Below are 26,551 nucleotides of genomic sequence, written 5' to 3'. Positions count from 1 at the left end.
AGCCGTCACGTCAAGTTATTGACGTAAGTCCAGAACGGGCTTTTTTATATTGGAAACTCTATGCTGCCTGAAGCTGTTGCTTTAACCAATCAGATTGCCATTTGGCCACTGCAAAGCACCTTTAGAAAGCATCTACAAACTTTCATTCACATCCTTCGCTCAGAGAACGTGCTAGTCAGATCTCAACATCTGGAGCGACCCGCACAAGCTCTAATACATCCGTGTAAATTTAACAGCTGTTTTTTTTTTTTTCCATGACGGCTGACAGAGAAGTTTTTCAAGAAAAGCCAAAGACTTTTGCACTTTTAGTTGTTGAATTTACACAAAATCAAATCCACAGTAAAACCGCAATTTACAGGGGGAAAAAATGCACAAAAATGCTGATTTTAGGATGTTAATTATGGAAGCTTCTGCTGGAGATGATGTATGTGGGAGGTTCAGCTGTGGCTCCAGTGAAAGGAGAAATGTTGAATTGTGTTTATTGAGTTTTTTTGGGTTAATATTAGACTTAATTCTCTCTGTATGAGATTCCTGTAATATGGAAGGTGTTATAGCTGTGGTGTCTTAATGATGGTATTAAGAGGAGGATTGATTCAGGCAGGACTCCACTGAAGGACTCAGAGTGAAACCTCTCCAATATGGCGGACGCGTCGACGTGACTTGGCGCGGCTTCCGCGTCGCAGGGCAGTGAAGGTCTTGCGGTTCGGGGTTTTCCGGCAGGAGGCGGAGCTTTAACAATAACGGCGCTACATTTCCGTTCACGCTCGAGTCGAGCGGACAGAAGCACCCGGGAGGCGCGTGACACGGAACCGAAACGCGCGAGCGCCGTGAATGGATCGTGCTGGCCGGTAAGACGCGCTGCAGCCCCTCGTCCCCTGTGTACAACGAATACGCGCACGTAGGTCCGTGTGTGTGTCTACTTTTTTTTTTATTACAGTTGTTATTAACACGCGTGATGTGAATAATGATGCAGAGTTTGTTCACGTGCGTGTCAAATTATGAGCGGTCAGGATGAAAGGATGAAAACAGAAAGAAAAAAGAAAGAAAGAAAGAAAGAAAAGAAACATCGACACAGAAGTACTTTAGACAGATTGCCTAATGTCAAGTGTGTGTGTGTGTGTGTGTGTGTGTGTGTGTGTGTGTGTGTACACGTCGGGCGACACGAAGGTACTTTGAGACAGATTGCCCAATGTCAAGTGTGTGTGTGTGTGTGTGTGTGTGTGTGTGTGTGTGTGTATACTTTTTGTTATTATAGTTGTTATTAACAAGCGTGATGTGAATAATGCTGCAGAGTTTGTTTACGTGCGTGGCAAATGACGAGCGATCAGGATGAAAGGATGAAAAGAGAAAGAAAAAAAAGAAAGAAAGAAAAAAAAGAAAGAACGAAAGGAAACATCGACACAAAGGTACTTTGAGACAGATTGCCCAGTGTGTGTGTGTGTGTGTGTGTGTGTGTGTGTCAGTCTGTTTAACTGAGGAAGAAAATAATAATATGGGATTGTGACTTTGTGTCTGACTGATAAGTTTCAGGAAGGAGTCTCCAGTTTCAGCGTCAAAGTCAGTCTGACAAAGTCAAAGTCAGCCGAAAAGTTTCTGTATTCTTGACAGACTGCGTATTTTAGTAGCAAAAGCCGAGAGAGAGAAAAGTGAATCTCTGGATCGTATCGTCTGTTTAGGAGGACAATGACGTGTAACACTAAATGAATAAAAAACCATTATTTGTTAATTGTGGTAATCGCTGGCAAATCGCTGTAGCGTGTGTCTGCTGTCATTGGAAAATTCATGGGAAGCACAATGCAAAGTTGATATTATTTTAATAATAATAATAATAATAATAATAATAATAATAATAATAATATAAATTATTTAATTCTTTCCTCCTCTACATTAGTATTTGCTTCTGCACCTGCTGATTTGTTGTCTATTAAACTGGAGGTTGTTATAATTCTATTATTCAACAAATATAATCATTTGTCAGCCTATGACATAAATTAAGGCCATAATAACAGGGCAAATGCAAGAAACAGAAGTGTGTGTGTGTGTGTGTGTGTGTGTGTGTGTGTGTGTGTATGCAATGTGCAGTGTGCCATTGTACATAGAAAGGTATGGGTGTGTGTGTGTGTGTGTGTGTGTGTGTGTGTGTGTGTGTGTGTGTGTGTGTGCAAAATATGCATTGGTGAATTTGGATTTGAATTTGGTCTATGTTTGTCAGAAAGTTAGGGTTATAGGATCCAAGGCAGATGCAAAAGGAGCAGGGAGAAAGGCTGTGCAGAGCTGAATCGGGAAGCCGATTCAGAGAGCTGATTCAGAGAGCCGATTCAGAGAGCTGATTCAGAGAGCCGATTCAGAGAGCCGATTCAGAGAGCCGATTCAGAGAGCCGATTCAGAGAGCCGATTCAGAGAGCCGATTCAGAGAGCCGATTCAGAGAGCCGATTCAGAGAGCCGATTCAGAGAGCCGATTCAGAGAGCCGATTCAGAGAGCCGATTCAGAGAGCCGATTCAGAGAGCCGATTCAGAGAGCCGATTCAGAGAGCCGATTCAGAGAGCCGATTCAGAGAGCCGATTCAGAGAGCCGATTCAGAGAGCCGATTCAGAGAGCCGATTCAGAGAGCCGATTCAGAGAGCCGATTCAGAGAGCCGATTCAGAGAGCCGATTCAGAGAGCCGATTCAGAGAGCCGATTCAGAGAGCCGATTCAGAGAGCCGATTCAGAGAGCCGATTCAGAGAGCCGATTCAGAGAGCCGATTCAGAGAGCCGATTCAGAGAGCCGATTCAGAGAGCCGATTCAGAGAGCCGATTCAGAGAGCCGATTCAGAGAGCCGATTCAGAGAGCCGATTCAGAGAGCCGATTCAGAGAGCCGATTCAGAGAGCCGATTCAGAGAGCCGATTCAGAGAGCCGATTCAGAGAGCCGATTCAGAGAGCCGATTCAGAGAGCCGATTCAGAGAGCCGATTCAGAGAGCCGATTCAGAGAGCCGATTCAGAGAGCCGATTCAGAGAGCCGATTCAGAGAGCCGATTCAGAGAGCCGATTCAGAGAGCCGATTCAGAGAGCCGATTCAGAGAGCCGATTCAGAGAGCCGATTCAGAGAGCCGATTCAGAGAGCCGATTCAGAGAGCCGATTCAGAGAGCCGATTCAGAGAGCCGATTCAGAGAGCCGATTCAGAGAGCCGATTCAGAGAGCCGATTCAGAGAGCCGATTCAGAGAGCCGATTCAGAGAGCCGATTCAGAGAGCCGATTCAGAGAGCCGATTCAGAGAGCCGATTCAGAGAGCCGATTCAGAGAGCCGATTCAGAGAGCCGATTCAGAGAGCCGATTCAGAGAGCCGATTCAGAGAGCCGATTCAGAGAGCCGATTCAGAGAGCCGATTCAGAGAGCCGATTCAGAGAGCCGATTCAGAGAGCCGATTCAGAGAGCCGATTCAGAGAGCCGATTCAGAGAGCCGATTCAGAGAGCCGATTCAGAGAGCCGATTCAGAGAGCCGATTCAGAGAGCCGATTCAGAGAGCCGATTCAGAGAGCCGATTCAGAGAGCCGATTCAGAGAGCCGATTCAGAGAGCCGATTCAGAGAGCCGATTCAGAGAGCCGATTCAGAGAGCCGATTCAGAGAGCCGATGTGCGCGAAGGGTGTGTGTGTGTGTGTGTATACTTTTGTTATTATAGTTGTTATTAACAAGCGTGATGTGAATAATGATGCAGAGTTTGTTTACGTGCGTGGCAAATGACGAGCGATCAGGATGAAAGGATGAAAAGAGAAAGAAAAAGAAAGAACGAAAGGAAACATCGACACAAAGGTACTTTGAGACAGATTGCCCAATGTCAAGTGTGTGTGTGTGTACACGTCGGGCGACACGAAGGTACTTTGAGACAGATTGCCCAGTGTGTGTGTGTGTACACGTCGGGCGACACGAAGGTACTTTGAGACAGATTGCCCAATGTCAAGTGTGTGTGTGTGTACACGTCGGGCGACACGAAGGTACTTTGAGACAGATTGCCCAATGTCAAGTGTGTGTGTGTGTCAGTCTGTTTAACTGAGGAAGAAAATAATAATATGGGATTGTGACTTTGTGTCTGACTGATAAGTTTCAGGAAGGAGTCTCCAGTTTCAGCGTCAAAGTCAGTCTGACAAAGTCAAAGTCAGCCGAAAAGTTTCTGTATTCTTGACAGACTGCGTATTTTAGTAGCAAAAGCCGAGAGAGAGAAAAGTGAATCTCTGGATCGTATCGTCTGTTTAGGAGGACAATGACGTGTAACACTAAATGAATAAAAAAAATCCATTATTTGTTAATTGTGGTAATCGCTGGCAAATCGCTGTAGCGTGTGTCTGCTGTCATTGGAAAATTCATGGGAAGCACAATGCAAAGTTGATATTATTTTAATAATAATAATAATAATATTAATAATAATAATATAAATTATTTAATTCTTTCCTCCTCTACATTAGTATTTGCTTCTGCACCTGCTGATTTGTTGTCTATTAAACTGGAGGTTGTTATAATTCTATTATTCAACAAATATAATCATTTGTCAGCCTATGACATAAATTAAGGCCATAATAACAGGGCAAATGCAAGAAACAGAAGTGTGTGTGTGTGTGTGTGCAAAATATGCATTGGTGAATTTGGATTTGAATTTGGTCTATGTTGGTGTTTTTATTCCCATTATAAAGAGGTGTAGTGTTACTGTTCCTATTATAAAGAGGTGTAGTGTTACTGTTCCCATTATAAAGAGCTGTAGTGTTACTGTTCCTGTTATAAAGTGGTGTGGTGTTACTGTTCCCAATATAAAGAGCTGTAGTGTTACTGTTCCTGTTATAAAGTGGTGTGGTGTTACTGTTCCCAATATAAAGAGGTGTAGTGTTACTGTTCCCATTATAAAGTGGTGTAGTGTTACTGTTCCCATTATAAAGTGGTGTAGTGTTCTTGTTCCCATTATAAAGTGGTGTAGGTTACTGTTCCCATTATAAAGAGGTGTAGTGTTACTGTTCCCATTATAAAGAGGTGTAGTGTTACTGTTCCCAATATAAAGTGGTGTAGTGTTACTGTTCCCATTATAAAGTGGTGTAGTGTTACTGTTCCCAATATAAAGAGGTGTAGTGTTACTGTTCCCATTATAAAGTGGTGAAGTGTTACTGTTCTTATTATAAAGTGGTGTAGTGTTACTGTTCCCATTATAAAGAGGTGTAGTGTTACTGTTCCCATTATAAATTGGTGTAGTGTTACTGTTCCCATTATAAAGTGGTGTAGTGTTCTTGTTCCCATTATAAAGTGGTGTAGGTTACTGTTCCCATTATAAAGAGGTGTAGTGTTACTGTTCCCATTATAAAGAGGTGTAGTGTTACTATTCCCATTATAAAGTGGTGTAGTGTTACTGTTCCCATTATAAAGTGGTGTAGTGTTACTGTTCCCATTATAAAGAGGTGTAGTGTTACTGTTCCCATTATAAAGTGATGTAGTGTTACTGTTCCCATTATAAAGTGATGTAGTGTTACTGTTCCCATTATAAAGAGGTGTAGTGTTACTGTTCCCATTATAAAGTGATGTAGTGTTACTGTTCCCATTATAAAATGGTCTAGTGTTACTGTTCCCATTATAAAGTGATGTAGTGTTACTGTTCCCATTATAAAGTGGTGTAGTGTTACTGTTCCCATTATAAAGTGATGTAGTGTTACTGTTCCCATTATAAAGTGATGTAGTGTTACTGTTCCCATTATAAAATGGTCTAGTGTTACTGTTCCCATTATAAAGTGATGTAGTGTTACTGTTCCCATTATAAAGTTTTCGGAATGTGAATTGGTGTATTGATGGTATTTCTATTGTAAATGACTGTGTTGTTGGTACATTTAATTGTAGTGAGGTGTGTTTTATTCAGTGCTAATATTTGCATTGTTTTAGTAGGCAAATATATTAGCAGATTTCATTAAGAAACATCCCTGTATGTATATTTCTATTTGTAAGTAAATGCTACTTATTTATTAAATATTAATATGTAAATATTTCATACTTAAAAAATATCTATTCAAAATATTTGTTGAAGGCAATACGTTTATTCTAATAAATCTATTAGTAAGAAATAACTAAATAAAACCAACCCAAATAGTTTATGGTTTGATTTTGATCCCTTTTTTTTCTCATTAAAATAATATATGAAAAATGTATGAACAAAGAGAGAGAAAAAGAGAGATTCATTTTCCGTATGCACCCAAAATAAAGATTTCTGTAGGTGCAGATAAACGTGTCGGCCTTTTTGAATGTGAAGCTTCCACCACCATGTTTCAAAAAAGATGCCAGCGTGTTGTAATTAATACTTCAACTTAATACTTCAATCTCGAATGGACGGATTCCACGTTCCTTAAATACTGTGTAATGAGTGCTGTATATGCTTAGAGTTTGTGTGTGTGTGTGTGTGTGTGTGTGTGTGTGTGTGTGTGTGTGTGTGTGTGTGTGTGTGTTTGGGGTACACACTGTGTAATTGCCTCTCAGATTGAGCAGCTTATTGATCAGGCCAAGAATTTGATTAATCTGTGTTGTTTTGTGTGTGTGTGTGTGTGTGTGTGTGTGTGTGTGTGTGTGTGTGTGTGTGTGTGTATGTGTGTGTGTGTGCACCAGTGGCCTCTAAGTGCTTCAGCCTGACTTGAATCAATTAAGTGTCCTTGTAGCTTTCGCATAATTGGCATTCCAGATTTCCCATCATGCTTTTCAATCAAATTAAAGCACACCATTATGAGGGATTTTTGTTTAAGCGCATGTGTGTGTGTGTGTGTGTGTGTCCTTCACTTTCTTCTTTCATCTTTTATTGGCTCTATCCATTTTTACTTCCTCAGTTTTATAGTCTTTAGTCCTTGTATAATTTCTTTCTTTTCATTCCCTCCATTATCACTTTCTCCACCACTTTGTCATTTGCTATATACTCACCAGCCACCTTTCTGTAAGCAGTTATGTGTGTGTGTGTGTGTAAATGATGGATGCTGTGGTGGTGACACAGGGGACCCATCGCTCTCATCCTCTCAATGGATCTTCCATTTCTGTCTGGTGCACGCACACACACACACACACACACACACACACACACACACACACACACACACACACACGGATCCCTGTCTCTCTTATTAAATCATCCATACCTCAATGAACCCGGTTCCCCTAATGCTTCTCTCTCTTTCTTTCTTTTCAGAATGTTCATCTCAGCTCTCCTCTTCCTGTGCCTGATGTCTGTGGTTAATGCCACCCTTTTAGAGCCCTCACCCACTAGCCTATCGGGTAAGAGCTTTTTGCCAAGCCATAAACATGGCTTCTTCCTGTTTCTATCGTTTGCCATAACGTCTAATGTTTTAGTAACACACCTTTGAATCACCTTCTGAACTTAAATTTCACTCAGGATGTGTCCCAAACCATATGATATCCAACAATTGATGGAATAATCAGATAAAAAGTAATTTTTCTTTATTAAAGAGAAATACTAAAATATACAAAAGAAAGTATGAAGTCATTTGTTTTCTTTAAAATGTTTTTTTTTTTTTTATATTTTTTGCACACAAGAATGTCTGAAAACTAAACGCATTTAGTGCATTTAATTGCTATATAACAAATATAGAAAGAAAAAAATCCTAAATAAAAATATAGAAATCTATTTCAGATTACTCTTTAAAAAAATAAAAAATAAAATAAAATTAAACACACTTGTACAGCTTTTTGTTTTAGTTTGAAATGATCCCAAACTTCTTTGGCCTGGATTATATAGAAGCCCGTTTACGCCACATAAAAAGTTTGCCTGATTCCGTTTTTATTTTCTTGCGCAATTCCAAGTTTATTTCTCGTAAAAAATCCAACATTTCCGGTGCATCCACCGGTAACCATGTTGAAGCTGTTGGTGTATGAAGGAGGCTCTTCTGCTCTTCTATCCGTCTTGTTCCGTTTCCTCCAGAGCCGATTGTTAGGTCTTTTTTACAGATCGGAGGCACATTCTGACACTACAGAGGGGGTGGCTAAAAAAATCAACTCGGAATTGCCTGGAATTGCCAGGTATAAAGTTTCTTCTGGGTTACCTGTCCAGAGCTTTATGCCACAGAGTTTAGTGGATGGTGCGTTAGTAATAGTGGTCTGTAGTGTATATGTAGTTAAATGAACTAAACGAAAATGTTAATATTCGAATTACTCGAGATACTCAAGGAATCGTTTCAGATCTACACACTGGAAGTGTATAAATGTCTGCTTCTTGTTAAGTACAAATGCTTGATAATAGCATCGTTATTTCACTTTGGATGTGTCCCAAACCACACTTCCTAATCACTTCAACGGGCTAAAATAAAGCCATCATTATTAAACCCTGGATGTGTCCCAATCAGTACTTCCTGTTCAGTAGAAAATGCTTGATAACACCATTATTATTCCACACTGGACATGTCCCAAACCACACATTACATGGGCTAATTAATACAATAATTATAATGGACATGTCCCAATCCATACTTCTTTTAAAGTACAAATGCTTGATAATAACATCATCATTCCACTCTGGATGTGACCCAAACAACACTTCTTATTCACTTCGAAGGCAAAAATAAAGCTATTATTATTTCACACGTATCAAACCACTCTTCCTGTCAGTACAAATACTTAATAATACCAGCATTATTCCATGTTGGACATGTCTCACTTCCAAATCACTACAAGGGCTCTATAAGTAGCTTTATTATTATACCTTGGCTGTGTCCCAAACCACACTTCCTAATCAGTACAAAGACTAAATAATCTAATGATTATTACACCCTGGATGTGTTCCATTCACATTTGCTATTTAGTACAAATACTTAATAATGCCATCATTATTAAAATCTGGAGGTCTCGCAAAAATGACATTTAGTACAAAGGCTCGACAAATATTAGGAGTGTATTCCAGCTGTTTTTTGATTCAGGAAAAAATTTGGAATGAAAAAGCTTTCATTTTTATTTCTGACCCATAAAAAAAATGCCAAAGATTGCGTTTGTGTCTATCGAAAATGATATAAATAAAAAAATGAATAGAAACAGAGCTTTAATGTTGTAATTGAAATATACCATGGGTTTGCTGTATGTTAAAAAATAAGAAAAAATAATGAAATAAAAAAAAAGGGAGGATGATGGAAAACTTAATGAGCTTTCAAGGCATCATTTTAATTAGAAATAGAGCTCCAAAGTCAGCTAAAATGCCCACTTTCTGTGAGTTTCTTGTGTTCGTTTGGTAATTGAAAGCTACTACAGAACTAAATTTCCAATTAGAATGTATTTTTATAAATGTTTTCTGGTGTCCAAACTGTGCATAAGTAAATGCTGATAAACACAATGTTAGTCACAGATTCTCTTGATTTCTTTCATTGTGACTCTTTCATTCTAATGGTGTCCCAAAACACTTTCTATTCAGTACAAAAGCCTGAATAACTGCAATTATCATTCCACACTGGACATTCCCCAAACTAATGGCGGTGTAGTTAGCACTCAATGCTAAGTATAATTGCAGTTATATATTAGATTTCTTTAAATTACTGACACATTTGAGGAAAACATTGATCTTCTGTGTAGTTGTTCTTGTCAGTGTGGCATTATACTGTCTGTATAAAAGGTTTTTTATTTTTTGCTGAATTATTATGTAACCAGATTGGGTTTTTTTTTTTTGGTCTGGGTTATTTGATTTTGGCTTGTAATTTCTCAGCACTTAAGCAGACTGTAACTGTAGCATGTAGCAAGCAATACTTGCTACATCAAAAAAACATCATAACACCTGCTGCTCTAAACACAGGATGTGGTTTGGCTGATGTTGAAATGTTTTTAACTAATCGGATAAATTGGAGTGAACGGCTGATGCACAATCTTTTCAGAATCAGGGAACCGCTTCGGAAATGCCGCCCGCAGTATACCGTGGTAAGCAATGCACTTAATGCAAAGCCTGAGTGAAATAAAGTGGATGTTTAGATTTGCAGATTAAAGTGAGGTCTGACTTACATTCAAGTTCCCGATGGCTTGTGGCTAGAAGCCTGAGCCTTGCTGTTTTGGCCATGTGGCTGCAGAAGCCACAGCCCGACCTCAGTAGTCTGAACAGACCATGCCTGAGGAAGGAAGTGTCCTTGATAAATTCTTGAAGTTTAAAGTACTTGCCTACAATCAGAGAATGTTTTTTGTACCTTTGCCATTGGGAGCCCCATCTAAGATGTCGACACCCTGCAGAAAGTGTCACAACAAGCAGAACCTGCCAAACAGGTCTTCTGCTGAAAGGGAAGTGTTGTTCTGCCTAATGTACCCCATACTGCATGGAGTTGTGGCTGGCTTGGGCCAGCTTTTGTACCAGGCAGTGATGCTCTGAGCAACAAAGGTTTAGAATGTCCTTCAAATGTGGGTATAAACCTGATTTTCTGAAGTTGCCAAAGTCTGAAGTCTAAGTTGCCAAAAGCATTGGCCTTCAACGCTTAATGACACTGAAGAATTTGAAGCTAGGCACTCTTTCTGAATGAGCTCTATAGATCTTATAAACGGTGCAATGTCCTTGGTCTTACTGATGATCAGACCAGCTCAAGGATCTTGTCTATGAACCAATGAGCTAGATATTCTACTTGCTTGAATAGGTCTTCCCATAATTGTCCATGATAAAACACTTTTTGGTCTGCCAGGGCAAAAGAACTGTACTTGTTGATTGGGTTGACCATTTGAAAAATGTCTACAGACAGGGCTAAAAACTTCTTGCTATATACACATATTTCATCATGTTATGCTATGAGATTGATGCTGATCTAGCTGAACGTTTGCTAATGGTTAAACATTTGTCATGTTACGGTCGACTTAGTAAAAATGAGGTCTTTGCTAAAAGTTGTTCAAAAGATAAGATATGATTAGTGGATCTCATCTGTGTAAAATGGTTTGATATTTGTACTGGCTATTCTTTTGAAAGCACAATCTGCTAATTCTGCTGAATAAATCGTAGAGACTGTTGGCATAAGCACATCTATTCAGAACCAGCCAAAGTGTTTCTTAGATCATGAGCGATTGATTGGATACTGACAAGTCAGTAGTATTTTTATTGATTGAGGAGAACAAAGCAAAGAAAACAAAGATGGTTTAATTTGATGTCTGGCCCCTCAGCATTGCAGCAGAAACTTTGGCTTTTGAATGTCTAATAATATAACTAAGTAGTAGGGCAATCTAATAAATGATAACACAAATTTGTTTTGGCAAATGTTCGGTAAAGAGGGAAAAAAAATAAATTAATTCTTTCAGTCAAGTATTTGCTTAATAGACCACCAAACAAAATCTTGCAGACTGCATCAATTCAGCTTGTTGACTTGGCATTGGCCTCAAGGGTTGGGGGTTTCCAATCAAACATCTGCCTTGTGTCTGTAAAATTAGCATGTTCCTCTCTGAGTGCTTCATCTTCCTCCCCAGTCTAAAGACACATTGTAAACTAATTGACATTTCCAAATTGCCTGGTCTGGGGGGTGTCTTCTGCTTTGTGACCCTGTGTGGAGTAAATGGTATAAAAAAGATGGATGGATTTTTCTTCCGAAGGCCAGAACAATCGAAGATTCCAGAGCCTATCCTAGAAACTCTAGCTGTAGGACGGCATTGCATACCACACACCTTCATTAGTACCTAAGGGAAATTTAGTATTGTCCATACATGTAGGATCCCAGCATGTTTTGGGAAGCCAGAGGACCGAGGGGAAGTTTTACAGGGAGAAATTAATGGATCAAACTGGGGTATTCTTATCTCTGAGGTGGCAACACTGTGCCACTTCGGCATGTTCAAGTGCATTTACTCGTGATGAAGCTATGACCACAGAGCTATGCTGAGTTAGTCATTTGCGATTGTTGCTTGTCAGACTGTACAAACATGATACCCATGTTACACTGTAGGATCTCAGTTGTCACAATGTCAGTCTGAACGACAGTTCTGAAGTTTTGTGTCATCAATCCGTAACTCATGTTCTCCCGCTAATGCAGCTAGCAGCCAACGAAAACAATCTGTAGCATCAATTTTGTTCACGACATGCCTTGATAAAAAAAACTTTTAAAAATACTTTTTTCCTCCACAACTTATTAAGTTTCTCTTCTTGCTCTTCTTCGCTCCCCACGTGCATTAGTGATCCTCGGCCGCCCACGACCCTGTCGCCGGTTCATCACTGTTCCTTTCTTGGAGCACTTTTGATAGATACTGACCACTGCAGATCTGGAACACACCGGAAGAGCTGCAGTTTTGGAGATGTTCTGACCCAGTCATCTAGACATAACAATTTAGCCCTTGTCAAACTCGTTTAAATCCTTACGCTTGCCCATTTTTCCTGCTTCTAACATGTCAACTTTGAGAACAAATCGTTCACTTGCTGATCCCACCCACTAACAGGTGCAATGCAACGTCATAACAATTTTCTTTTTGTTTGATGATTTTGGGGAACAAAATTAAGATATAGAAAGATTGTAGACATTTGGGACACCTTTTTAAAATATAGAAAACAGTTCTCTGTTCTCTGACTCTGTTCAGACCCTAAATTCGTGCACTATGCAGTGAACATGGTTTATACTATAAAGTGGGTCAATGGCATACAGCATTGTGTGTGTGTGTGTGTGTGTGTGTGTGTGTGTGTGTGTGTGTGTGTGTGCATGTGTGTGCAGGCATGCATGTGTGTGCAGGAGGGGGGATACTGAATGCTAATCGTATATTCTGTTCTGGCGCAGAATTATAAATCAGTTATATGATGTGGGCTGATGTTAGCATGCAGACTATATTAGCATAAGCCAAAGCAGTGTGTGCATGTGTCTGTGCGTATTTGTTCATGTGTGTGTGTGTGTGTGTGCGTGGGCGCTCGGTTCTGTGTGTGTGTGTGTGTGTGTGCGTGTGCGTGTGTGTGTGTGTGTAAATTTACACTGCTGTAATTGATTTTTGACTTTGTAATGTTTTACTGTACATGCTATATTTTATGGCTTAAATATTGATTGTGTGTGTGTGTGTGTGTGTGTGTGTGTGTGTGTGTGTGTGTGTGTGTGTGTGTGAATAAACGTCAAGGCCAGGGATGTAAGTCTGATATTGATTTTTGCGTAGTTATCTCTCATTCTGTGTGTGTGGGGGCTGTAAGAAATGTTGTACAGTACCTACTGAAAGTATTGTAAAGGCAAAGCCGATCCTTTTAAGGTTTGAGATCAAACGTATATGAGGCGATAGATCTGATTTTTAGATTTAGTATTTCCCGATATGTCCGTGTTGGAAAAGTGGTCAATAATATTGGAACATACGACAGACAGGTGTTTCTTGTTGCTCAGGTTTGACCTTTTACATCGATTATTTAAACTATTAACAGGTATAAATGTCTAGTCCTTGTTTGAGCCCTAGGTTTCCCATGTGAAGACTGTATTTGCTGTTTAAAGCATAAACCAACACAAAGAGCAGAGAGATGCCTATGGGAGAAAGCCATCAGAGCCACTGGGCATCAAAAACTCCTTAGATGTTATGGGGAAGAAACCTTGAGAGGAACTAGATTCAAATGCGGAACCCATCCTCAATTGGGTGGCACCAAGTGTGTGATTATAAATCATAAAAATAATACGAAACCCGGGAAAGAGAGAAATATCATTAACACCGAGGGTGTGATTTAAAATGAGTTTCAGTGTAGATAGGTTATAGACAGGTGCGGCTTATTTATGTTCAAAATAAAAATCTTTGTAAAATTCAGTGGGTGTGCCTTATATTTGGGTGCGCATAATAATCCGGAAATTACGGTAGTTGTACATGTTAATTACCTTCTAAGCTGCCTAGGAGGTGAATCAGTTTACTGTTTACAGGAGTTGAGCTGCTGGTAAAATCCCTGATCACGTTGCGACATGGATGACTCAATTTCCCGTTGCATGACCATTTACTCCAGTCTACTTCACCCCTGACATTTATCAACAACAAGAAATGGGAAACTTCTAAATTCCTCATGTCAATGTATAAACCCAAACATTATATTATACTGTAGTGTTCCAGTTCTCTATTCTAAGTGTTTCATTGCTATTCTGTACTGCATAGTTCCAGTCTTGTACTGTTCCATTGCTATACTGTAGTGTTCTAGTGCTTTACTGCAGTGTACTATTCCAGTGCTATGATGCAGTGTTCCGGTGCTTTTATGTAATGTTCCGGTGCTATACAGTTCTAGTTTTATCCTGTATTGTTCCAGTAATATGATGTAGTGTTCCAGTACTGTACTGTTCAAGTGCTGTACCGTTTATACTCTACTGTAGTGTTCCAGTCTTGTTTTGTTCCATTGCTATACTGTAGTATAATGTTCCAGTGCTATGATGCAGTGTTCCAGTGCTATGATGCAGTGTTCCAGTGCTATACTGTTTAAACTATACTGTAGTGTTCCATTCTTGTACTGGTCCAGTGCTACACTGTAGCACTCCAGTAGTATATTGTAGTGTTCTAGTGCTATACTGTAATATACTGTTCCAGTGCTATTATGCAGGTGTTCAATTGCTTTACTGTTCCAATGTTATACTATAGAGTTTCAGTGCTATGATGTTGTATTCTAGTGCTATAATGTTTTTTTTTACTATACTGTACTGGTCCAGTGTTACACTGTAGTGTTCCATTATCATACTCTGGCGTTCCATTGCCATGATGTAGTGTTCCAGTGATATACTGTTGTATTATTATACTGTAGTTTTCCAATACTATGGTATAGTGTTCCAGCATTATACTGTGTTCCACACTACACTGTTCCAGGACTATACTGTAGTTTTCCAGGAGTACTGAGCAAATTGTGAATCATTAAAACGTGATAATTACAGTGATCTGTGTGTGTGTGTGTGTGTGTGCACGTGTGTGTTACAGGGCCGCAATGTGTAAACTGGGGTGTGTATGAAAGGGGAGCAGTGAAGGTGTATGAGAGTGAAGCAGGGAGAATACACTGCCCTCTCTTCTTACACCCCAAGCTGTATAACTACGCTCAGATCCAGAACACAGGACACACACTGCTCTGGTACCGTCAAACACACGAGCTGGAGGAGCCGGTTGACCTGAGCCTAGCAAAGTTCGCCAAACACAGAGACGCGCTGTGGATACAGCCGACCAGCATGGAGGACAGAGGAGAGTACATCTGCCTTCTCAGGTATACACACACACACACACACACACACACACACACACACTAATACTACTACAAATTCTGAGGATGGAAGGTCTGTGTGTGTAAAGAATACCACTAAATGTGTAAAATATATATATATGTGTGTGTACGTGTGTGTACGTGTACCTGTGCAGGAACATGTCCTGGTGTGTAAAGATCGGTGTCAAATTGGATGTGGTTCCGCGTAAGTGGGAGTGTGACGATACACTGCACCGTAACGTCACTGTTCAATTGCATAGCAACTACACGCTTCGCTGTCCCAACGTGCAGCACCTTCCAAACAAGACGTACAACGTCATCTGGTACCATGTGAGTTCCAGTTCTATACTGTAGTGTTTCAGTACTATGATGTAGTGTTTTAATACTGTAGTTTAGTGTTCCAGTAATATACTGTAGTGTTTCAGTGTTCCAGTAATATACTGTAGTGTTTCAGTGTTATACTGTAGTGTTCTCCTACTATACTGTAGTGTTCCAGTTCTATACTGTAGCATTCCAGTGATATATTGTAATGTCCCAGTACTATAGTGTAGCATCCCAGTACTATAGTGTAGCGTCCCAGTACAATAGTGTAGTGTTCTGGGACTATATTGTAGTGTTCCAGTGTTATACTGTAGTGTTCCAGTACAACATTGTAGTGTTCCAGTACTAAATAGTGTAGTATTCCAGTACTATAGTGTAGTGTTCTGGGACTATACTGTAGTGTACTGGGACTATACTGTAGTGTTCCAGTGTTATACTGTAGTGTTCCAGTACAATGTATTGTTCCAGTACTAAATAGTGTAGTATTCCAGGACTGTAGTGTAGTGTTCCAATACTATGGTGTAGCATTCCGGGACAATATTGTAGTGTTCCAGTACTATAGTTTAGCGTTCTGGGACTATGCTGTAATGTTCCAGTACTATAGTGCAATGTTCTGGGACTACAGTGTAGTGTTCCAGTAGTATATAGTGTAGTATTCCAGTACTATACTGTAGTGTTTCAGTACTATATAGTGTAGTATTCCAGTACTATACTGTAGTGTTCCAGTACTATACTGTAGTGTTCCAGTCCTATATACTGTAGTGTTCCAGTTCTATACTGTAGTGTTCCAGTACTATACTGTAGTGTTCCAGTACTATACTGTAGTGTTTCAGTACTATATAGTGTAGTATTTCAGTACTATACTGTAGTGTTCCAGTACTATATAGTGTAGTATTCCAGTACTATACTGTAGTGTTCCAGTACTATACTGTAGTGTTCCAGTACTATATAGTGTAGTGTTCCAGTACTATACTGTAGTGTTCCAGTACTATACTGTAGTGTTCCAGTACTATATAGTGTAGTGTTCCAGTACTATACTGTAGTGTTCCAGTACTATACTGTAGTGTTCCAGTACTATAGTGTAGTGTTCCAGTACTATACTGTAGTGTTCCAGTACTATACTGTAGTGTTCCAGTACTATAGTGTAGTGTTCCAGTACTATACTGTAGTGTTCCAGTACTATACTGTAGTGTTCCAGTACTATATAGTGTAGTGTTCCAGTACTATATAGTGTAGTGTTCCAGTACTATACTGTAGTATTCCAGGATGAAAGTAAATGCTCCAGTACTTTAAAATCGTGCTGTAGTACAGTACCATAATGTAGTTGTTTTCTTGTTTGACATCTGTATCATCTCACTCTGTTTGTGTGTTTGTGCGTGTCTGTGCGTGTGTTTGCGTGTGTGTGCATGTGTGTGTGTGTGTGTAGAATTGCGAAAGTGACAAATTTGATGGCTACTTCTGGGAAGTGCGCAAGTACGAGCTGATAATCTACCAGATGTTTACATTTTATGCCGGCCCTTACACCTGTGTAGTCACCTACCAGAGCAACGGACACACACTCAACTACAGACATACCATCAGCCTCAAAGCCATGTGTAGGACTCACACACACACACACACACACACACACACACACACACACACACACACATCCTAAAACAGGTGCAAACAATAGATAATGTATATTAATGTATACTCATGAACTGTGTCTCTCTCTTTCTTTGTGTGTGTGTGTGTGTGTGTGTGTGTGTGTGTGTGTGTGTGTGTGTGTGTGTGTGTGTGTGTGTGTGTGTGCACAAATAGCCAATATTGGGTTTAAATACCCAGTGTTTTTGAATCCAACTCATGACCAGAATTTCACTGTAACTGTGGGTGAGTCTCACTCAGGATCCGTCTCTCACTCAGATTGTCTCAGCTTGTTCACGCAATGTTACGCAATCACTACACATTTTCTTATGTATGTACATTATTTATAGGTTTTTCACATCCATTTCGATTCCATTATAAACTTTGGGGGGCGAATAAGACGTCCCCCTAATGACCGATTTTGCAAAATGTAGTCAAAAAGTAATATATTGACTTTAAAATGTTGCAAAATGAACGGAAATGGAAACACATGGAAAAACTACTTAAGTACAGTAACAAATTACATTTAGTTCCCTACTGTCTGCCGCTGCACCTAGCAAAAGCAGGACGACTCAAATTCACCATGCTAAGTGTCTGGTTTTCATGGTAACCCCGCAGGCGAAGACACAAAGTTTGTATGCCAACTGTTCCTGCCGTACCTTAACGACGAAGAGCCGCAGATTTGGTGGAGCATCAACAATAAGACGCTGGAGGAGCTGTCAGAGCCTCGATACACCTCGCCCGAAGCCAGGCATATACACACACACACACACACACACACACACACACACACACACACACACGTTAAATTGCCAAAAGTATTGGGACACCCTGCTTTTCCAGCCAGATGTGCTTCTTGCCCAAATTGTTTCGTTCACTTGAACTACATGGGCGCAATCAAACAACAAATTACACAAAATAAACATTGGTGGAGAAAAATTATTATTATTATTATTTTTTTTGTGGATTTTAACAATAGCTGAGAACTTATTTACCCTCGATGCCCGATAGGACTCTCAAAACTAACGCCTCCTACATGCGAAAACCTCAACATCTTAAGAATATTTACATTAATAAATATAACTATATAATTCATAATTTGTAAATAAAAAATATCATGCTCCCCATGCAGCGCGCAGTCAGCACGTGGTATCAGTGAGTCGCCTCTAGAGGCCGCTCTCGTAATGACAGTGTACTGGAAGCTGGAAAAACTATCGGAATGGATTTTTGCAGATAGGCGATAGTTCCAGCAATCAACAATTGGTGCTGATTAATCAGAAAGAACAATTAATCGGTTGACCTTCACATAAAAATGCTTCTGTGCACAAAGCCAGAAGATATTCAATATTGAGATGAATTGGAACATCATCCCAGGACCTCCTGACCTCACCTACACCAGTACCTGACTTTCCTAACACCCTTATGGCTGAATAAAATCTCACAAATCTCCACAAATTGTAGTGGAACATCTTCCCAGAAGAGTGGAGGTTATTAGAACAGCGAATGTGGAATGGGATCTTCAAAAAGAAGCACATATGAATCTTATGGTCAGGTGTCCACAAACTTTTGGCTATATAGTGTATTTGCATTGGTCAGTTTTTGCTTTCAAATTGTTTTTTAGTGTATATATTTGTGTGTGCGTGCGTGTGTGTGCTTGTCTGCTTGTACACACACAGTGTGCCAGCTGATGATAATGGGGACCGCGAAATGCACAGGGTGTTGTATGTGTCACCATTTAAAGAAGAAGATCTGCACAAAGAGTTTCGCTGCTCTGTCCGGTACGGCAAAGGATTTTACAGCAAAATCGTCACGCTAGAGGAGAAGGGTAAACACACACACACACACACACACTCATATACATACACATACACACACTTGACATTTGCCTTCATTTGATTGATTTTCATTTATAGTGGGCGTTTAACAATGGACAATGTCCCAAAGCAGATTTACAGGAATTAATAGCGGTTATAAATTATAGTGTCATAAATCAGTCCCTGGAAGTTTATCCCTAATGAACAAACCAGTGGTGAAGGTGTCAGGGGAAAACTCCTCGAGACTTCATAAGGAAGGAGCTTTGAGAGGAACCAGACTCTAAAGGGAACACGTCCTCATCTGGGTTTAGAACCGTTGATGATTATTGTTAATTGATATTCCACTATGTAAAGTGTGTGTGTGTGTGTGTGTGTGTGTGTGTGTGTGTGTGTGTGTGTGTGTGTGTGTGTGTGTAGTGTACGTCCCCTCGATAGAGCTCGGCTTCGGTCTCGGATTGACTCTGGCTCTCGCGTTGTTGCTCTTCGTGTTGTATCGAGTGTTCTGGCTGGAGGTGCACCTTCTCTATCGCTCCTGGTTCGGCACAGATGAGAGAGATACAGGTAACAAGTGCACACACACACACACACACACACACACTGCAGAATCCATGACAATGTTGTACTTCCTCCGTGCATGTAATATTTATTTCATTACTTACAGTTATGACAAAAATTCGATTTCATGGTACTTTCCATTTTTGGAATACATGGTGTGTATCACGATCTACAACTTAGCTAACAAACTGTCTGCGAATTAGTGGTAAATTCCAGGCAAAAATCTTTTAAATGTCAATATAATATTCAGGTATGCGCTCGAACACCAAGACATTTAATTGCCATTGATTTGAAAATATATATAAATCAATCACAGAATCAATAAATGACAAAATGGATATTATAAAAATATACACTATAAATTTGGGGAAACCGAACCATCAGTTATGTACTTTTTGAGAATCCCTCTCCACTCTTCTGAGAAGATGTTTCACTAGATTTTGTGTAGAGATTTGTGAGATTTAATTCAGCCACAAGGGCATTAGTCAAGTTAGGTACTGGGGTCTGGAGTAATATCCAAAACGACGTACAAAGGTTCACTAGGGTTGAGGTCAGAGTTATAGAGCAGGAGCTTTTCCACGTCTTCCCACCCATGGAAAGCAGATCTTCGTTGAGCTGGATATGTACACGGGGTTTGCATGTAATGCTTGAACAGAATTGGGTGTAAAATTTCATGCCTGCAACTTTGTGGTAAATGTTTGGGGGAGATCATGTATTAGCAGATTCACTTGTGTGTGTGTGTGTGTGTGTAGATGATAAGGAGTATGACGTGTACATCTCATACGCACGCAACACCGAGGAGGAGGAGTTTGTCTTGGCAACACTGAGGCGTGTGCTGGAGGCGGAGTTTGGATACACAGTGTGTATATTCGACAGAGACAGCCTGCCTGGCGGAAGTGAGTATTTAGACTCTCACGCTACAACAAGGAGAGGCAAAAAAAGAATGTATATGTATATTGAGTGTGTGTGTGTGTGTGCATGTGTGTAGCTGTAACGGAGGAGACTCTGCAATTCGTCAGCCGTAGTCGGCGTTTGCTGGTCATCCTAAGTGCATGCAGTGCATTTCGGGATGCCCAGGCTCTCCTGGAGGTTCGGGCAGGGGTGTCGGCCATGCTGCATGGCGGCAGCATGAAGCTGGTGCTGATCCAGTTAAAAGAGTCTCGCGCAACACGCAACAAGAGTCACAAACCGGACACGCACCAGTGCGTAAAAGAGCTACGGCGCGCACGTATCGCTTCAGCGCTCATACAATGGGAAGGAGAAAAGTCGAGCTCGCTCACGTCTCACTTCTGGAAGAAATTGCAGCTGCAGCTGCCCGTGCGAACACCTACACACGCGACAAAGCCTGCACAGGTTACATCATATACTGATGAAAAACAGAAATCCGAGAGTGCAATGCTAATGCTGGAGAGCATACATATGCCTGATACACATCTGTACAAAGCAACCTACAAACACATTTCATAGAACATCATCATCGTGTGTATTACTTGCCCACTGAATTCGCGGGTTCACCACTGTTCCTTCCTTGGAACACTTTTCTTACATCCTGACTACTGCAGACCCGGAACACCCCACAAGAGCTGCAGTTTTGGAGGTGCTCTGACCCAGTCATCTAGCCATCATTCTTCAGCTTTTGTCAAAGTCGCTCAAATCCTTAAGCTTGGCCATTTTTCCTGCTTTTAAAACATGAGGGCAACATTTTCACTTACAATATATCCCACCCACTAACAGGGGCCATGATGAAGAGACGATCAGTGCTATTCAATCGCAAGTCATTATGTTATTCCTGATCGGTGCACATACATGTACATACATTTATTATTTATATATTCTGAAGTTTGAGGACACCTGACCATTGAATACATGATTATTATTAAACATCCCATTCCACATTTAGTTCTCATTTGCTCTTATAATAAGCTCCACTCTTCTGGAAATTTGTGCGATTTCATTCAGCAACAATGGTGTTAGTAAAGTCAGGTACCGATGTAGGTGAGTTGATGAGGCATGGAGTGATGTTCTAATTCCTCCCAAAGGGGTTTGATAGGGCTGGCCTTTATAGCAGGCCACTTAATATCTTCCACGCCAACCCATGTAAAGCATACCTTAATGGAGCTTGTACACAGGGGCATTGTCCTGCCCCACGGTCTGCTAGTTCATGTGAAGGGAAAATTGCATGCTATTGCCATGTTTAAAAGGTAACGCCAAAGCGTTTTCATTGACAAAAATGTATAGACATATGATTCTATTTATTTATTAATAATACAAAAATACAGGTAAACTTACTCAACCAGCTGGTGAGACAATCAGGAGCTGACAGTGCATGTTTATCAAGGAGTAAAGGTCACAGGGTAAAGGTTTTTCTGAATACATTGGGCACAGTTTTTCTACTTAATTAAACACTCATGTATATTTTATGTAGATTTTGATGTAGATTTTTTTTTTATCTTGGCACAAAAATCCCATTATATTTGGTATACTCTTTTAGGACACAGGGCTTAAACCTGAATTATTATTATTATTTTTTGTACTTTTTTAATTATTATTAATAATAATAATAATAATAATAATAATAATGTATGTGTGATATGTCTTTTGCTAAATATTTGTATTCATTTGCTTCATTGAATTGTAAAATTGTTTATAGATGGAGCAGCTGGCAAAACATTGATGAGTGCGTTTGTTTGCTAACATTGGCTAATTGTTCCTAGCCAGCATCTGTATATGATTCGCTTAAGTCTGCTAAATGTCTCGGCCAGATCAGTGTTTGTTTAGCTAATTTTCTGCAAAACTCTAGAATGTACTGACCTACCTAGCGCTAACCCAAGCACTAACAATAGCTCCAACCTTTGTATTAGCATAAATGTTTCCTGTGAAACCTTTTTCTTGTAGTGAAAAAAAATTCCCATTGCATGTACATTAATTGTTTGCTGCAAACCATTCAGTAATAAATACATTTAGTTTTTCAATGAGGCGATTTCCCTAGAGTATTTGAGAGTTATGTGATTCATTAGTTGCTAAGTATCACTCTATGAATGTAGGTTTTAGTAAATAAAGGCATTCAATTATTTTTTATTTACATTTTTTTAACAACCTGATCATTAAGCATTTAATGGAGTGTGGATGTGTTACAGTATTCATGCCATGCATATTATTTCATTGCTTTTATAATGTCATTATCACTCATGATGTCATTTCAGATATTGAATTTTTGCTAAAACAAATAAACATCATGTTTATATTAAACAAAGTAATGCATGTCATTCAGACTTCTTAAAGATGGATATTTAATTCACATTCTACACATACATTCAGGCACCTGATCAGACAGCACAGGCAGAAATGCTCTCTTATTCTCATTAAGGATCACAGATGCGCGCTCTCTCTCTCTCTGAATGATTGCAGACATGCTCTTCCTCACTGAATTATCAAAGACGCTCTCTCAGTCTCTCAGAATGATCACAGCTGCTCTGTCTCGCTGAATGATAACAGATGCTCTATTTCTCACTGAAGGAACACAGATGCTCTCTGAATAATCGCAGATACTCTCTTCCTCAACGAATAATTGCAGATGTTCTTCCTGTCTCTCTGAATGATTGCAGATGCTCTCTTCCTCACTTAAGAATCACAGATGCTCTTTCCTTTTGAATAATCGCAGACACACTCTTTCTCACTGAAGAATCACAGATGCTCTCTGAATGATCGCAGACACTCTCTTCCTCAAGCGAATAATTGCAGATGCTCTTTCTGTCTCTCTGAATCATTGCAGACACTCTCTTCCTCACTGAAGGATCGCAGATGCTCTTTCTCTTTGAATAATCGCAAATGCTGTCTTCCTCACTAAAGGATCGCAGATGCTGTCTATCTCTTTGAATGGTCGCATACACTCTCTTCCTCAGCGAATAATTGCAAATGCTCTTTCTGTCTTTCTGTATCATTGCAGACACTCTTTTCCTCACTAAAGGATCGCAGATGCTCTTTCTTTTTGAATAATCACAAATGCTGTCTTCCTCACTGAAGGATCGCAGATGTTGTCTGTCTCTATAAATGATCGCAGATGCTTTCTTCTTCACTGAAGGATTGCAGACTCTCTATATCTGAAATGCCACTCAACATCCAAAACAAGTATTTTTAACAGACTTTGTACATTCGCTTAATAATTAGTGACTGAATCAGTGACTATTTTCATCCATTTTCTAACATCACATATTGGCACATACTGTATGTTTTCAGGTAAATTAAGATTTTGGAAAATGTTTTCAGTGACTGGAAGTAAAGCTTTGACCCATTGCTGTGAAAGAGAATAATATTTTTTAACACTTTGGAAACACATGCCCAACGCATTTTGCATATATCGTGAATGTCATCATATTCTCTTGATCAAAACTGCTGATTTAGTGGTTGTCATATCCACCACTCTGGTGCTACAAATCTGACAGTGATCATGGGTAAGACCCAAGAGTAATCGTATGACAAACCACCAACCCTGACCAGGATAAATATGTAACTAAAGATGAATGAGGTACAGTAGCCCCCACACCAACACCACCATTTTCTTTTCTACCTGGGACAAGTGACACCAACTACCAGGGTCAAACTCCAGAATCAGTCCTGAGTTCAATCGTCCAAAGGCGAGAATAATTGACGCTTCTTGAAAGTATTTGAATTTCAGACACATTGATTCAAGGCCTGAAAAGTACTTGAAAACAAATATAGGTCCTTGAAAGTGTTTGAATTAAATTTGAAATAAATTTTGTTTAGTAGAATAGTGCTTTAATCCTGTTAGGAGTCTGTATGGATACAATGAAATTCTAGCCAGATAGCTAAACTTAAAATGAAATAGCAAAAAAGAATCATTTGCCCCTTACTACTAGAATATTTGTTTAGGGATTTTTAAACCTTACATTGCAAGCAGTGTTCGAATGTTTTCTGTTGCGGTTCGTCCTCTTAATTTCGTACTGGGCAGGGGTTGGACATCCGTTTTGCACTGTTTTTCAAAGTTTGCTTTACTTACACAGAAACAGAGCAGTGACACTGACTAGGTAGTGTGTGTTGCTATTGCACAAGTGTCTCTCATTGAGATGAGTATTCCTGCTGGAGTGAGAAAGAGTCCAGGAAGCAATGATGATATTTTGTGAATGGTGAGACTAATGGGTAAAGGATGCTTATTGTGGAAAAGAATAAGGATAATACCCTTTAACGTTTGTGTTTTGTGTGTGTGTCAGACCTAGCCGAGTCTGTCCTCAGGTGTATGCAGGCAAGCCGGCGGGTTGTGGTGGTGCTCAGCGGACCATGCGTGTGTGAGAAGAACGTTCAGAGGCTGGAGTGTGGGTTGTGTGTATACCTCCATGACACGTGCGGTACCCCGCTTATTACGGTGCGTTGGCGGCGCACACTCAGGGTGCCATGCTGTCGTGAGCTCGCTGAACTGCGCCGGTGTGCCATTTGTGTGCACTGGCATGGTGCACAATCCCAAGACCTCACCTCGAGTTTCTGGAAAAGACTACGGCTTGCACTCCCGGGTCGGCCACTAGCTCTCGGTCGGAGACTTATCGACAGCACGTCGTCACACTCTGACCTGGCGGGGGTGGCACTTCGTCGTACACACGCCCAGACACGTGCTCACCTGCACACAACTGGTGAAAGAGCGCTTGGCTGTGCATTGTGTCCAAGTGACTGTAAAATGATGAATGGCAAAGGGAACAACAAAATACAGAGCACACACTGCTGACATACAAACACACAACATTACGCATATAAAACCATAGAAAATATACACAATTGTGAATTCTAGACCACACACTGTGAACATACTTGCATACTGGATACACTACTGATGGACTTTTCAGGGATATGTTTTCTCTCTCTCTTAGACAAACAAGAACATGATCCAAAAAGGCTGTGTAGGGCAGTAATAAATAGTGTCTGTTCTAAAATCCTATGCAGTGGAATAGCTTTACTTTGCTGTGTTTCATCGCTCAGACACCAGAGGGCAGCACTTGACTATCTCTGAAAGAACGTGCCATTACAATAAATAAAGGTGAATTCTAATGCGTCTTTCAAATTTCTTACCTTTCAAACATCTGACCTCCCATTCTACCTGGTATTCCAAGCTTTTCTGGCTTCAGGTCATGGATCTCGTTCTATCCAAAGAAAGAGAAGTGAATGAGATGGATTCTGGCCACCTGAGGGGATCCTCAGTGGGCTCAGTGTCAGCCATTCATGAAGATGGATGGCCAGTGATGTCTTGTAGGCTCTATTGACTTCTTAGGGTGGGATCTTCATAGCCTTCAACAGTTTAATTGTTATATTATTGACTCTTGTGGTATCCACAAGGGAAGTGCTTCTGTTCTGAGAAATATATTCTCTGAAATATATTCATGGAATGAACACTAATTGTTTCTTAGCATCATTTTTCTGTTCAGACTAAAAAAAAAAAACACTGCACCTATTTGAAGTAGATTTTGAAGATTGTAGCTATGTCAAGTCAAGTCAAGTTTATTTCTATAGCGCTTTTCACAACAGGCATTGAGGATCCCATGTCCTGCATTTGTTGTCTAAATTACCTCAGAAAAAGCAAGTTTCAGTTGCCAAAAATAATAATAATCAAATAAATAATAATGTGGACTACTTATAAAACTGGAACAGATGTTGTGTTGGTACAAATATTTGACCAAAAAAATCTACTTTTGTGTTTGTAGTGTTCTAGTTTTAATTAAATCACCATGCGACTCCTTGCGGAGTCTTATGGGAGAATCTCCTAACACAAATGGGGGAATTTGGGACACACACAAACACACAGCCTCCCTCAAATTTAACACAGATGAACACTTAAGGCTAGTTACATTATATGAAAAATGTATTGAGACATTTTAAATGTTTTTTTATGTTTTTGTATGGTTCTTCTTCAAACTATTGCCACAAACCTTGAAACACAAAATTATATACAGTACAGACCAAAAGTTTGGACACATCTTCTCATTCAAAGAGCTTTCTTTATTTTCATGACTATGAAAATTGTAGATTCACACTGAAGGCATCAAAACTATGAATTAACACATGTGGAATTATATATGGAATTATATACATAACAAAAAAGTGTGAAACAACTGAAAAATGTCATAT

General features: G+C 39.9%; 1 protein-coding gene across 5 annotated transcripts; it reads left to right on the top strand.

The window, feature by feature from the left end:
- The first annotated feature begins 672 nt into the window (after positions 1-672).
- On the top strand, positions 673-25,477 carry LOC124394568 (interleukin-1 receptor accessory protein). Of its 5 annotated transcripts, none has more exons than XM_046862890.1 (11): positions 673-898; positions 7,179-7,264; positions 14,834-15,110; positions 15,263-15,437; positions 16,855-17,023; positions 17,232-17,300; positions 17,673-17,805; positions 18,731-18,879; positions 19,286-19,429; positions 20,176-20,319; positions 24,652-25,477. In XM_046862890.1, the coding sequence occupies exons 2-11, from the start codon at positions 7,180-7,182 to the stop codon at positions 25,155-25,157; spliced, it is 1,851 nt and encodes a 616-aa protein (XP_046718846.1). In that variant the 5' UTR covers positions 673-898; position 7,179; the 3' UTR covers positions 25,158-25,477. The 5 variants fall into 5 exon arrangements, with proteins under 5 accessions (XP_046718846.1, XP_046718844.1, XP_046718848.1 ...); XM_046862888.1 differs by having other exon boundaries at positions 703-848; XM_046862892.1 differs by lacking the exon at positions 24,652-25,477 and adding an exon at positions 20,412-22,676 and having other exon boundaries at positions 704-848.
- Positions 25,478-26,551: the final 1,074 nt, after the last annotated feature.

The sequence above is a fragment of the Silurus meridionalis genome, chromosome 12 (genome assembly GCF_014805685.1).
Source record: "Silurus meridionalis isolate SWU-2019-XX chromosome 12, ASM1480568v1, whole genome shotgun sequence".
Taxonomy (NCBI): Eukaryota; Metazoa; Chordata; class Actinopteri; order Siluriformes; family Siluridae; genus Silurus; species Silurus meridionalis.
The sequence above is the reverse complement of the archived record's forward strand: the minus strand, read 5'-3'. Positions and strand labels throughout refer to the sequence as shown.